Source organism: Sinocyclocheilus anshuiensis, unplaced genomic scaffold, assembly GCF_001515605.1.
Source record: "Sinocyclocheilus anshuiensis isolate Anshui unplaced genomic scaffold, SAMN03320099.WGS_v1.1 scaffold1603, whole genome shotgun sequence".
In the NCBI taxonomy this organism is placed as follows: domain Eukaryota; kingdom Metazoa; phylum Chordata; class Actinopteri; order Cypriniformes; family Cyprinidae; genus Sinocyclocheilus; species Sinocyclocheilus anshuiensis.
Window position 1 is genome coordinate 43,657 of NW_015548282.1, and position 11,782 is coordinate 55,438.

At 35.0% G+C, this 11,782-nt stretch overlaps 1 protein-coding gene across 3 annotated transcripts in view; it reads right to left on the reverse strand.

Annotated features, from left to right (window-relative positions):
• Positions 1 to 1,509: 1,509 nt before the first annotated feature.
• Positions 1,510 to 11,782, reverse strand: part of LOC107655838 (elongation factor 1-delta-like) — a 16,614-nt gene continuing 6,341 nt past the window's right edge. Inside the window, exons 1-8 of one of the 3 annotated variants that reach the window (XM_016443426.1) lie at positions 10,555 to 11,655; positions 8,891 to 9,005; positions 8,496 to 8,567; positions 7,166 to 7,237; positions 5,654 to 5,738; positions 3,951 to 4,255; positions 1,717 to 1,911; positions 1,510 to 1,636 (exon numbers count right to left, since the gene is read on the reverse strand). In XM_016443426.1, the coding sequence (XP_016298912.1) occupies positions 1,598 to 1,636; positions 1,717 to 1,911; positions 3,951 to 4,255; positions 5,654 to 5,738; positions 7,166 to 7,237; positions 8,496 to 8,567; positions 8,891 to 9,005; positions 10,555 to 11,387 (1,716 nt within the window). In that variant the 5' untranslated portion in view covers positions 11,388 to 11,655 and the 3' untranslated portion in view covers positions 1,510 to 1,597. Of the gene's footprint in view, positions 1,637 to 1,716; positions 1,912 to 3,950; positions 4,256 to 5,653; positions 5,739 to 7,165; positions 7,238 to 8,495; positions 8,568 to 8,890; positions 9,006 to 10,554; positions 11,656 to 11,782 lie in introns of those variants that run through there. The other 2 variants (XM_016443424.1, XM_016443425.1) reach the window with 2 other exon arrangements.

Genomic DNA, 11,782 nt, shown 5'->3' on the forward strand with positions numbered 1-11,782 from the left:
ACACAACCTCTACACATTATATATGTATATTTGTCATGCAAACACAGTTCTGACTCTTTGGAAGTCGTGCAAACACTTTAGGACACAACTAGTTGAGTAATCAAAAACACAGCTTACTTATACATACGTTCTGTTACATTGCATTACAAAGCTGCAGTATATACATTACAGCTGCACTCATGAAATGATTCGCATAAAGAAACGTAAGCATCGACAAACAATGCAGCAAAGCAGGCCACAAAAGAAAGATTCAACATCATCTCTGTGTATTTAATTTATAAATGATTTCACTTAAAAACACACCTGAAATAGCGGAGAGCTCGCGCAGCACAATCCCAGCGAGCAGATGCTGGATCTCTGAACGACTCTTTAACTGACTCGGGAATCACGACTCCCCAATGAATCATGAAGGAGTTGTTAAGAAAAGACTCGCGTGTGAATTAAAACGCCGTATTCCGTTTAAATAATATTGTAGTTTTAACGTTAACACTGCTGTTTTAAGGCACCAAAAACACAACGAAAATGTCTTAATGACTGAGTTAAAAGATTTGTTCTTTTTACTGATTCGTTCATTTGAATCAAATAAACGCGAGAATCCTGAGTCACTCCAGCTGAGTGAAATTGATTCTACATCCTGCAGTTTAACTCTTTCCTGTCCATTCAGGGACAAACTATCAGTACAATGGACATTCACATTGTGCAACAAAAACAAAGTATTGTAATGTGCTGATGTCAAAGCACCTTACAAGAGAAAGAAAGAAAATATTTTTTTAAATGTTAAATGAGCATTTTATTAGCCTTTAAAGCATCAATCTCTAAATAAACAACTCAGCAAACATGATAATTGAGAGCGTCAATTTATAAATGACTGTAAATATTTATAAATTGTTTTCTATGTTGGTGTTTTATATTGTTTAAATGTTCTTTCTACATTTAAACATTGTTTAAATCTAATATATGTAAAAACAATGAAAGGAATATCATCAATCTATCTTAATAGCAAGCTATTTGAATATATACTCACTGTATGCAATCTGAATATTTGTCCACCAAATATATATCTGAATATCTATCAAATATTTATCAGAAAATATATCAATCCATCATCTGAATATGTATCCATCTGTATATCTATCCTTCTGTCTGAATATCTATCATCAAATATCATATCTATTTGAATATATCAATCTATCTTAATGCCAATCTTTATGATAGATCTTGAGAACGACAGCTTCTCTCAGAAGGAAACTGATTCATTTCCTAGCAGCTATAAGAAATGCATTATGCTGTATTGAAATGTGCCAAGGAGCACGTAAAGACCTAAATTACACATCAAACAGCGGTTTACCTCCGGGGTGGCTCGCCAAAAACACCAGCAATGGATCTCATGATCACAAACATAGAAAAAAGCTCTTAAACAGTGCCAATGTTGACTGTAATTCTCATTTGTATCATAAACATGTTTAACGAGATGCGTGAATATCAAAGACAGAGACCAAGACAAGCAAACACATTTGAGCGGTTTTATTCACTGATATTCGTCCAGCAACAGTAGCATGACTGTTTTCGTGTGTGTGTGTGTGTGTGTGTGTGTGTGTTAGATCTTGTTGAACGCCGCAACATCCACACTCTGAACCTGCAACAACACAAAACAAACATGTCAAGCTGCACGTGACATTTGAAGACTGAAGCGCAGTTTATGGGAACTTTACTCACGTAGTCCTCAAACTTGGTGATCTCCTCCTCCAGGAAGTCTGTTCCCACCTTGTCGTCCTCCACCACGCAGTTGATCTGCAGTTTCTTGATGCCGTAACCCACAGGAACCAGTTTGGAGGCTCCCCACAGCAGCCCATCCACCTGTACCGACCGCACACACTCCTCCAGCTTTGCCATGTCCGTCTCATCGTCCCACTGCGAACGCCAGGAAAAACAGTTTAAAAACCTTGAGAAGCCTGGCCAGAAAGATTGATGCCATTTAAAGGGGTCATATGATGCGATTTCAAGTTTTCCTTTCTCTTTGGAGTGTTACAAGCTGTGCATAGATAAGATCCCTAAAGTTGCAAAGACTAAAGTCTCAAACCCAAAGAGATATTCTTTATAAAAGTTAAGACTGGTCCACGCCCTCCTAAAACGCCTCGTTTAAACACGCCCCCACATGTCTACGTCATTGTGTGGGAAGATTTGCATAACGCCGCCCAAATGTTCACGCAAAGAAAGAAGGTGTAACTTTATTGTTGCTGCCAACGCCGCCGCGGCCATGTCGTGAAGACACTGTGTGTTTCGTTGTGAAAGCGAAACTACTTTGTTTGGTCTTCCAAAGGTTTTAAGGTAATTCAGTCTATCAGACAAATGGATAGACTGTCATGCGGTGACTAGGGTATTATGAATGGATGCTTAGTGGTTGCTAGGGTGTTCTCTGTGATTGCAAAGGTGCTGTTAGGAAGTTCTGAGTGGTTGCTAGGTGGCTGATAGGACATTGTAAGGTGGTTACTGGGTGTTCTGTGTTGCTGTTGATTTATAGTGAGTTCTGAACATTTGCTAAGGCTTTGCTACACGATTACTAGTGTGTCCTGGGTGGTTGCTAGGGGGTTATGGATGGTTGTTAGGGTGTTGCTAGGGGTTTTGGGTGGGTGCTAGACAGTTGCTGGTGTATTCTGGATGTTGCTAGGGAATGTTCTAGGTTGTTGCTAGAACAATGCAAGATGGTTACTGGGTATTCTGTGTTGCTGTTAGAAAGTTGTTATGTGGTTGGTAGGGTGTTGTGAATGTTTGTTAAGGCTTTGCAATGCAGTTGTGTTCTGGGTGGTTGCTGTGTTACTAGGGTGTTCTGGATTGTTGCTAGGAGGTTGCTAAGGTGTTTTATGTTGTTGCTATGTGTTACTGGGGTGTTCTGGGTGGTTTGGTTGGGCATTGCTGGGGGTTCTGATGGTTGCTAGGTGGTTGCTATGGTGCTCTAGATGGATGCTAGGTAGTTTCTTGATGTACTGGGTGGTTTAAATGAAAATTTGAAATATTGGCAACTAACCAAAATAAGTTACATTTGTACAAAATTACTAAGAACTAAAACTGAAAAAGATAAAACTAAATGAAAAAATAAAAGATTAAGCTAAAATTAAAAATTACAACTCAAAATAAAAAAATAAACACCAATTCAAAATATTAATAAATAACATAATACTAAATTAATAGTGCTAAAATAACACTGGTTGCTGTTGTGTTCTAAGTGCTTGTTAGGGTGTTGCTATGCAGTTGCTAGGGTGTTCCAGGTAGCTATTAGGTTGTTTCTATGTGGTTGCTATGCAGTTGCTAGGGTGTTCCAGGTAGCTGTCAGGTTGTCTCTATATGGTTTCTATGCGGCTGCTAGGGTGTTCTACACTCTAAAAAATGCTGGGTTGTTTCAACCCAATGTTGGGTCAAATATGGACTAACCCAACTGTTGGGTTAAATTTTGGTTCCCTTTCAGTCAGTCACGTTCGACGTTACGTCAGTCGTGACTGACGAATTGGGATGCAGCGTGGAGCTGGCCGCAGGAAACCGGCGAAGCCCGCCTCTGCCCCTGCCAAGCCCGTGAAGCACCAGGGCAGGCGGCGTCCCTGTGATGGGCGACCCGGAGCCCTTGGATCCTGCTCTTCAGGAGATGGTGTTGTTCCAGGTAGCTATTAGGTTGTTTCTATGTGGTTGCTAGGGTAGTCCAGGTAGCTATTTGTTTGTTTCTATGTGGTTGCTATGCAGTTACTAGGATGTTCTAGGTAGCAGTTAGGTTGTTTCTATGTGGTTTCTATGCGGCTGCTAGGGTGTTGTTCAGGTAGCTATTAGGTTGTTTCTATGTGGTTGCTATGCAGTTACTAGGGTGTTCAGGATGGTTGCCTGTTTTTCTGGGCAAAACATTTTAGAACTAGAACATTTAAGAATACTTCCAAGTCATGTGTCAACAAAATAAAAATACTTACTGGTTTGACGTCTAACAGGATGGATGATTTAGCGATGAGGGCAGGTTTTTTGGCCTTTTTGGCAGTGTATTCCTGCAGCCGTTGCTCTTTCAGTCTCTCGGCCTCCTCGTCCACCTCTTCATCGCTGCCGAACAGGTCGATGTCATCCTCATCCTCATCTTCCTCCTCCTGTTTTGCTGGAGCGGGCGGGGCTTTCTGGGGAGAGGCAGGACCGGTGCCGTTAACGGTCGGTGCTGTCAACCGTTTCTCTAGCGCTGACACGCGACTCTCCATCTTACTAAGAGCAGAACGCAGCTCCTCCACCACTGAGAAACACAACAAGAACAATTAAGCAAATGCTTGCAGAAGATTAGGCAAAATGTAAATAAATGACAGCTCATATGCAAATATTATGACATCACCACCTACAGATGTCCAAGTAAATATTATGTTTTATTTCATATGAGGTTTGCTAGAACTAAATCTAATGCATGGGATTAAGAGAGATAAAGACAGAATAGATGCTTAATGCATGCAAACAAGTTTATTATCATTAACCAAAACTAAAATTAAAAATAAATACAATTATTTTTTTAATAAAAAAAATTTAATAAAAAAGATAGAAATATCAGATTTAATCAAATAAACTAAATAAATAAATTATGTAATGTAATTAAGTTGAAGCACTAAAATTAATTTGAAATAATAGACTAAAACTGAAATAAAAACAAATTAAACCTAAACATTCATATTTAAAAAGAAAAAAAAAAAAAAAAAAAAAATAAAATTAAAAAAAAAACTAAAATTAAAATGAAAACTGAAAATAAAAGCTAACATTAATAATAACTATAATATTATATAAATAAAAAACTATAGTAGTAAAAAAAAATTTATATATAAAAAAAATTTAGTAAAAATTACTAAAACGTACATTAAAATTAAATTGGAAACTGAAAATAAACTGCAAACTATAATAAACAATAATAGTAATAAGAAAAATCAATAATATAAAAACTATATAAAAGCACATAGTAAAATTACTAAAAATGAAAATAAAATGACATTGAAAAGAGAAAATAAAAGCTAATTCAAAGTACAATAGTATATAAATAAACAATAATAGTAATACTAAAAAAATTAATAAAAAGCATGTAAAAGCACATAGCAAAACTACAAAAAATTAAACAACTTAAAATGAAAGCTGAAAATAAAAGCTAATTCAAAACATGAATAGCACAAGAAGCACTGTTTAAACTATAATATTATATTTAAAAAAAATAATAGTAATAATAAACAATAATAATAAAATAGTATCTAATAGCACAGTAAAATGACCAAATATTAAACTAAAATTAAAATGAAAACAAAAAAATAAAAGCTAATTCAAAATACTAACAAAACCTACAATAGTATATAAATATTACACTGCATGCAAACATTTAAGATGTTATTTAATTTTTTTTAAATGTACATAATTTATTTTGATTTACAACTTGGATTAGTACTGTCCTGTTGAAATCAGAAGAGTGAATAGTTTTCTAGTCTTTTGAGGCTAATGAATGCTTCTTTTCTAAACATTGTCCATTCATTCTTCCTCAAAATGACCAAAAGAATCATAAATGGAACCAGAATGTGAATTAGGATTGTTACATTCTTTCCGATTTCCATCCTGATGCAAATGCAAATGCAAAACTATGAGAATCTCTTAACACACACACACACACCGTTGTGTAGACTCTGGTTCTCCAGTTCCAGGTTCTTCATGCGTGCCGTGAGCTCCCCGTAATCAGCAGCGCCGCCTCCGCCGCTCTAAACAGCCCCTGCTCTGATACACAACCGCACAGTGAGAGAATCAGGTCTACTTACAACTACACACAAACACTACTAACCAAACACAACTACAGTTTATTACTACACTAACTACTATAACTACACCATTTTAATGTATCACATGACACACAACATAGATTTCGCTATTTTGTCAGAACATGCAAGGTTTAGACATGTTTTGTTTTTATAATTGGAGTTGGTAAGTTTAATTTGTTTCAGTTCAAGCAAAACTGCTTCAAAAAAATTCAACAATTCATTTGTGCCCTCAATCAAATGTTCAAAGATGTTTCTGTAAGTTTGTAGGTAAATATTGTTGTTTATGATTATGTATTGGTATATTGGTGCAGTGATTCCCAAACTTTTGTTTTGTTTTGTTAGCCAAACATTTTGGAAGTTTAAGATAATATTTTAATAATTGATCAACACATTCGCATGTTCAAGGTTCTCTGATGTTGTTTATGAGTCACATGACTTGCAGTTAAATTAAAAGTGTTTTATTTTTATTTGCATTTTAAAATGTATTTTTTTATTTTATTATTACATTTTTATGATTGAATTATTAGGTAAACAAATCCAATTTTTGTTATAATATTTCTTAATTTATATTTTAAAATGTTGGTGTTTTATTTTGATTGTTTTTATTTTAAAATTATGTATTTAGATTTTTATGATTAAATTAATCATTAGTTTTTCATTAACTCTATATTGGTGTGTATACCCTAAAACGTAAAAAAAAAAAAAATGCATGCATACAAAAATAAATATTCTTGTTTTTCATGATTATTTTAACTTGACTTTATATTTTTAAATCTTCTTTGGTTAAAATGACTTATCACTGAAAAAAAAACCCACCTCTTATAAGTCATTTCAGAGCAAATACATAAATATAGTACAGTCTGTAATATCATCCAAACCAGGGTTATTATAGTTCAAATTAAACCATAAAAAAATTGTTATTCATCATCCGTTAAATAAACATTAACTGAAATAAAATAAAATATTTTTAAAAAATTCAGCAAACATTTCTCGTTTTAATGATGTACTGAAATCAAAATGTATTTAAAAACTAATAAAAATGAAAAAGAAAAATAAATGACTGAAACTAACTAAAATTCTAACAGAAAATATATATATATATATAAAAAAAAAACTATTACAGTATCCCAATGACACTAAAATAAATAACACTGATACAAACCTCACGAAGATGCAAACGTACAAGTGTTTGCTTTCGTTTATGGTCTCGTTCACAGCAGAAACATTAACAAAAATCCACACAGAAATGCATGCATCACAGATTTCTTCTGAAACTTTCTACAACACCACGCATTCATGCATGCACACGCGTCACGCGCTGGCCAACTCGGGCTGAGCTGCTTTGGTGTGTGTCACACACACACACTTACAGGAGACGAGCGGTGGGAGGGGTTTGATAGTTTAGGGGCGGAGCCTCTACTTGGCTGCAAGGTTGTCTTCAGCTACAGGAGAGATCATTTATGAGGAAAGTGCAGATGAAGGAAGAGAACGGATGATTGAAGAGAGAAGAGCTGGGACTCTGTTCTAAAACCTAGTGAGCTGCCTACATAGACAGCATATCAGAGACGCACTCACGACGCAAAGCCTGCTCCAAAAGGCAGGCAGTTGTTGCAGAAGGCTAGACAGCCGCAGTAAGACAGATCACTAGGGTTTAGGAACAGAGTAGAGCTGCACGATTAATCGAAATAAAACCGCTCACAAACCAGATGTTGTCAACACATCAAAAGGTTTATGGGCTTGTTGTGTTTTTCTGCCAAAATAAAAACTTTTGGAACATTTGGAAAACATTTGGAAAAAAAGAAAAAAAAATTAAAGACAGGCAAAATTTGTATTGTAATTGTAGAGTTGTAGTGTACAATAAAGTTATTATTATTAATAATAATAATAATAATAATATTGTTTTCTTAAATGCTCCATTTTTGTTTTACAGTGAAATTACAGAAGTTATATTTCTTATTTTAATATTTTTACTTAGTAACAACAACAATAATAATAGTAATATATGATGCAACCATAATAAATTGTGCAACCATACAAACAAGCAACAAACCTAGATGTTTATCCTATTTATTTATTTTTAATTGCATTTTAAATCAAATTGTGATTTAAACATGGTTTAATTTATTATTTTTCTTAAATAACATTTCTTGTTTTAACATTATTATTAAATTTCTAATTAAGACAGCCATCATTTTATTGTAATTTTACAGCTGTACTGTAAAATAAAATTATCATCATTATATTATTTTTTAAATACTCATTTTTTTATTGTATAGTGAAATAATATTTTTTATTTTAATATTTTTTAGTTAATGACAACAACACTTATTATTATTATTTATATTTCTAATTAAGACAGCCATATTTTTATTGTAATTTTAGTTGTACAGTAAAATAAAATTATCACTGTATTATTTTTTTTAAATACTCATTTATTTAGTGAAATAATATTATTTTAATATTTAAATTTTGTTACAACATTATTATTATTATTATTATAGATATGCTGATAATTCCAATTTTTTAAATTCAAATTGTGCAAACCCAACAAACAAGCAACAAACCTGTAGCTTTTCAAAAAAAAACAATAAAACAAAAATATTAAACCGCATTTAGATTTTTCCCGTAAATCGTGCAACCCTAGAAGAGAGACAGACTGAACTGTTCAAAGAGTAATGGAAGGTTTTTTGCTCGACTCACCCCAGCGAGAGATTTCTGGATGTTTTCTCGTGCTCGAGCGATGTCCTGAAGGATGCTGTTAGCTCCAGTGTCCTGAGACAAGAGACCGAGACAAACCTCAGTGTGTGTGTGTGCTGGCATAAACAGTGCTTCTGCAGCTTTTAACAGTGAAATATGGCACTAGCAACAGTAAGGTCATGGGTTCAGTTCCCATGGAATGTGGGAACGTATATGTTGAATGCAAATCTAAGTCTCTTTGGATAAAATCATCTGCCAAATTCATAAAACTGAGTAAATGTACATGTGGAACGGACCTACTGATTGCCTAATATTTTTCAAAAATACCATGTGGAACAGTGGTATTAGCACATATGCTGTACATACTGATGCAATAGTTCGAATAGTACGTTTATTACTTGTTTGGGCTGTGTGGGTCCATTCATCCGCTCGTAAAATTGCCGTTCCGCTTCATCATAATGTGGTTTATCGAACCAGATCCTCTCCTGCGTCAAACACTCCGCTGCAGTCATCCTGTAAAACACACACGAGCTCTAACAACCTCACTAAACACTAAACCAAACATCTTAAACTTCACATTTCGGAAATGTGCCGCTACAGACCTGTGATGTGATTTTATAGCTATATGGCTTTGATGAGAATGAAGGATGTCTGAGACTAAACTACGGCACGCAACAGTGTTGGGGAGTGAATTTTAACGCTAATGGTTATTATTATAGTTAAAACTAAAACCATACAAAAATTGTTAGCTGAAAAAATAAATTACAGCAACAATTAAGGCAACATTTCTCATTTTCATTGTTTAACTTGGTGTACTAAAATAACAAAACTAAATAATACATATAAATTAAATAAATAAATAGTAAAGATTATTAAAAACTATATGGACAAATTAAAAAAACACACACACATAAAATAATAAAAATGTACCCCCCCCCAAAAAAAATTTTTTACTAATACTTCCAAGTGAAAAAAAAAAACTAAACACTTTTCTGCCAAAATAACAGCTCAATGGTTTAACATTTGAAAATGAAAAAAATAAATAAATTATCATTATATTTTTTCTTAAATACTCATTTTTAAAATTTTACAGTGAAATAAGATTTATTTTAATATTTTTATATACTAACAACAAAATTATTATCATCATCATTATTAATTTTATTCATTCATTTTATTTCAGCTACTTGCTAAAGCAACATTGCTCGTTTTCATTTAGTTAAACTTGATGTACTAAAATAACAAAAATTAAACAATAAATAAACATTTAAAACTACACAGACATTAAAAATAAATAAAACTAATAAAAATGACAAAAACAATAAAATGACTAAATCTTTAAAATGAAAATGAAAAATACATAAAAATAAAAGCTCAGTGGTTTAACATTTTAAAATGAAAATAAAATAAATAAATTCAAAATTAATAAACTATAATAGTACGAAAATAACAGTGCTAAGTAACTCCCCAAAACTGGTGCATGAACATAACACTATAAATAACACACGCATATTAATGCAACCATGCAAAAATGACAAACACAACAAAAATGACATCAACCAAACAAATGAAGAAACCCAAAAGATACAAAACTGAATTCAGACAAATGACTCTTCCAAGTCAACACAACCGACAAACACAGCAAGAATGAACATGTAAAAGGAGACCAAAGATAAACAAAAGAGAACGGCATGAGAAAAATATGCGAATGACATGAAGATGGTGCACAAAAGAAGTAGGAAAGGTTGTTAACATTTTGTATGTAAATGCAATGGGTGAGATTGATGGTTACCTGAAAGGGTTAAGGGAGTAAAATTTAATTTAAAGTGATAGTTCACCAATTCTGTCATTCACTGACCTTTATGTCATTCCAAACCCGTTTGACTCACTTTCGCCATTTAACACATAAGACGGCGATTCGTAGGATGTTCAAATGAAATAAAAGCCATGCAGGTTTGGAGCAACATGATTGTTAAAATGACGGAACTTTCATTTGGTGGTGAACTAACTAATTAACTACAGTGTGTGAGGGAAGTGTATTTTCTCGAGTATCCAGTCATACTTCAGCTTCTGGGTAGAATGGTTTATAGATGTTTTGACGGATCTCTCCGCAGCTCCTTCATAGAAACGAGTCTCCGCCTCCGCATAGCGACCGCGATCTAGCCACACCCTCTCGCTGTCGGCATGCAGGAAATAGCAGCGCGCCGCTCCCTGATTGGTGGTGATGTCGTCGGAATCACGGCGATCACAAACCACAGGTTTTTTTCGCGTGTTAGTCCGCCGTTTGGAGTTGGACTCGTCGCCGCTGGTTTCAGGGTTTCTCGGTGGCGAGCTCCAGTGGTACAGGTTCTGATAGAAAGTCGCCTCGGCTTTATCAAAAAGAGGTTTCTGTAGCCACACCCCCATTGGAGGCGGCGGCAAGCAAGGGAGGCCATTGATTGGTCTCAAAGCCGGTGTGGGCGGGGTTGGGGTTTGCGATTGGTAGCCCTCGTCGCAGTTGGCGGGCTGCAGTTGGAGAGATCTCGGTTGGTTGGGAAAGTGGCCCACAAACTTGCTCTCGGCTTGGTCAAAGTTGGGTTTATTCACCCACACAGCATTAATGACATGATGACAAGCCTCTTGCTCTCCATGCTGACAGGTTTCTTGCTTGTTTCTTGCGGAAGAACTCGCAGGAGCGGTCGTGCCGTTTTGCTGCTGCAACAGTCGTACGCAGTAAAGACTCTCTGCTCTCTCGTACGCGTCGCGGTCAAACCACACCATCGAACACTCCGATCTCAAGCCCTCCAGCGCTGCGCTGGACAAACACCCCTCAGTACCTGCGGTGGTTCGGTCCGGCTGCCGTTCGGAAGAACTGGACTGATTCGAAGAAGAACTCCTGTGGCTTCTGTTGCGCATTTTCTTGTGTCCAGAAATACAGAGGAAGAGGAGGATTGATAAATAAACAAAAAAAAAGAGGAAAAGGAGAGTGACAGGGAACTGAAGAATTAGTCACACAGCAGTAGGTTAACGTTAAACATGAAGTGTGTAAACTGTATTTTGCGATGTACAAATCAATTTTTTTGTTTAAGCGCAAATTACGGCAAATTAAACAATGTAACGATTTAAATTGACATGGCAACTTAAAAGTGGTGCAAGATGCTGAAAAAAGTATGTTTTGTAATGTATTACTATAGACGGATTTGTAATAAAAAAATAGGCTACGTCACAGCTTTAATGGACGTAGACAATTAAAGGTGCAATAGGTGATTGTCTTCAGAAACATTTTTTGTTATGCTGGTTGAAAGACTCTT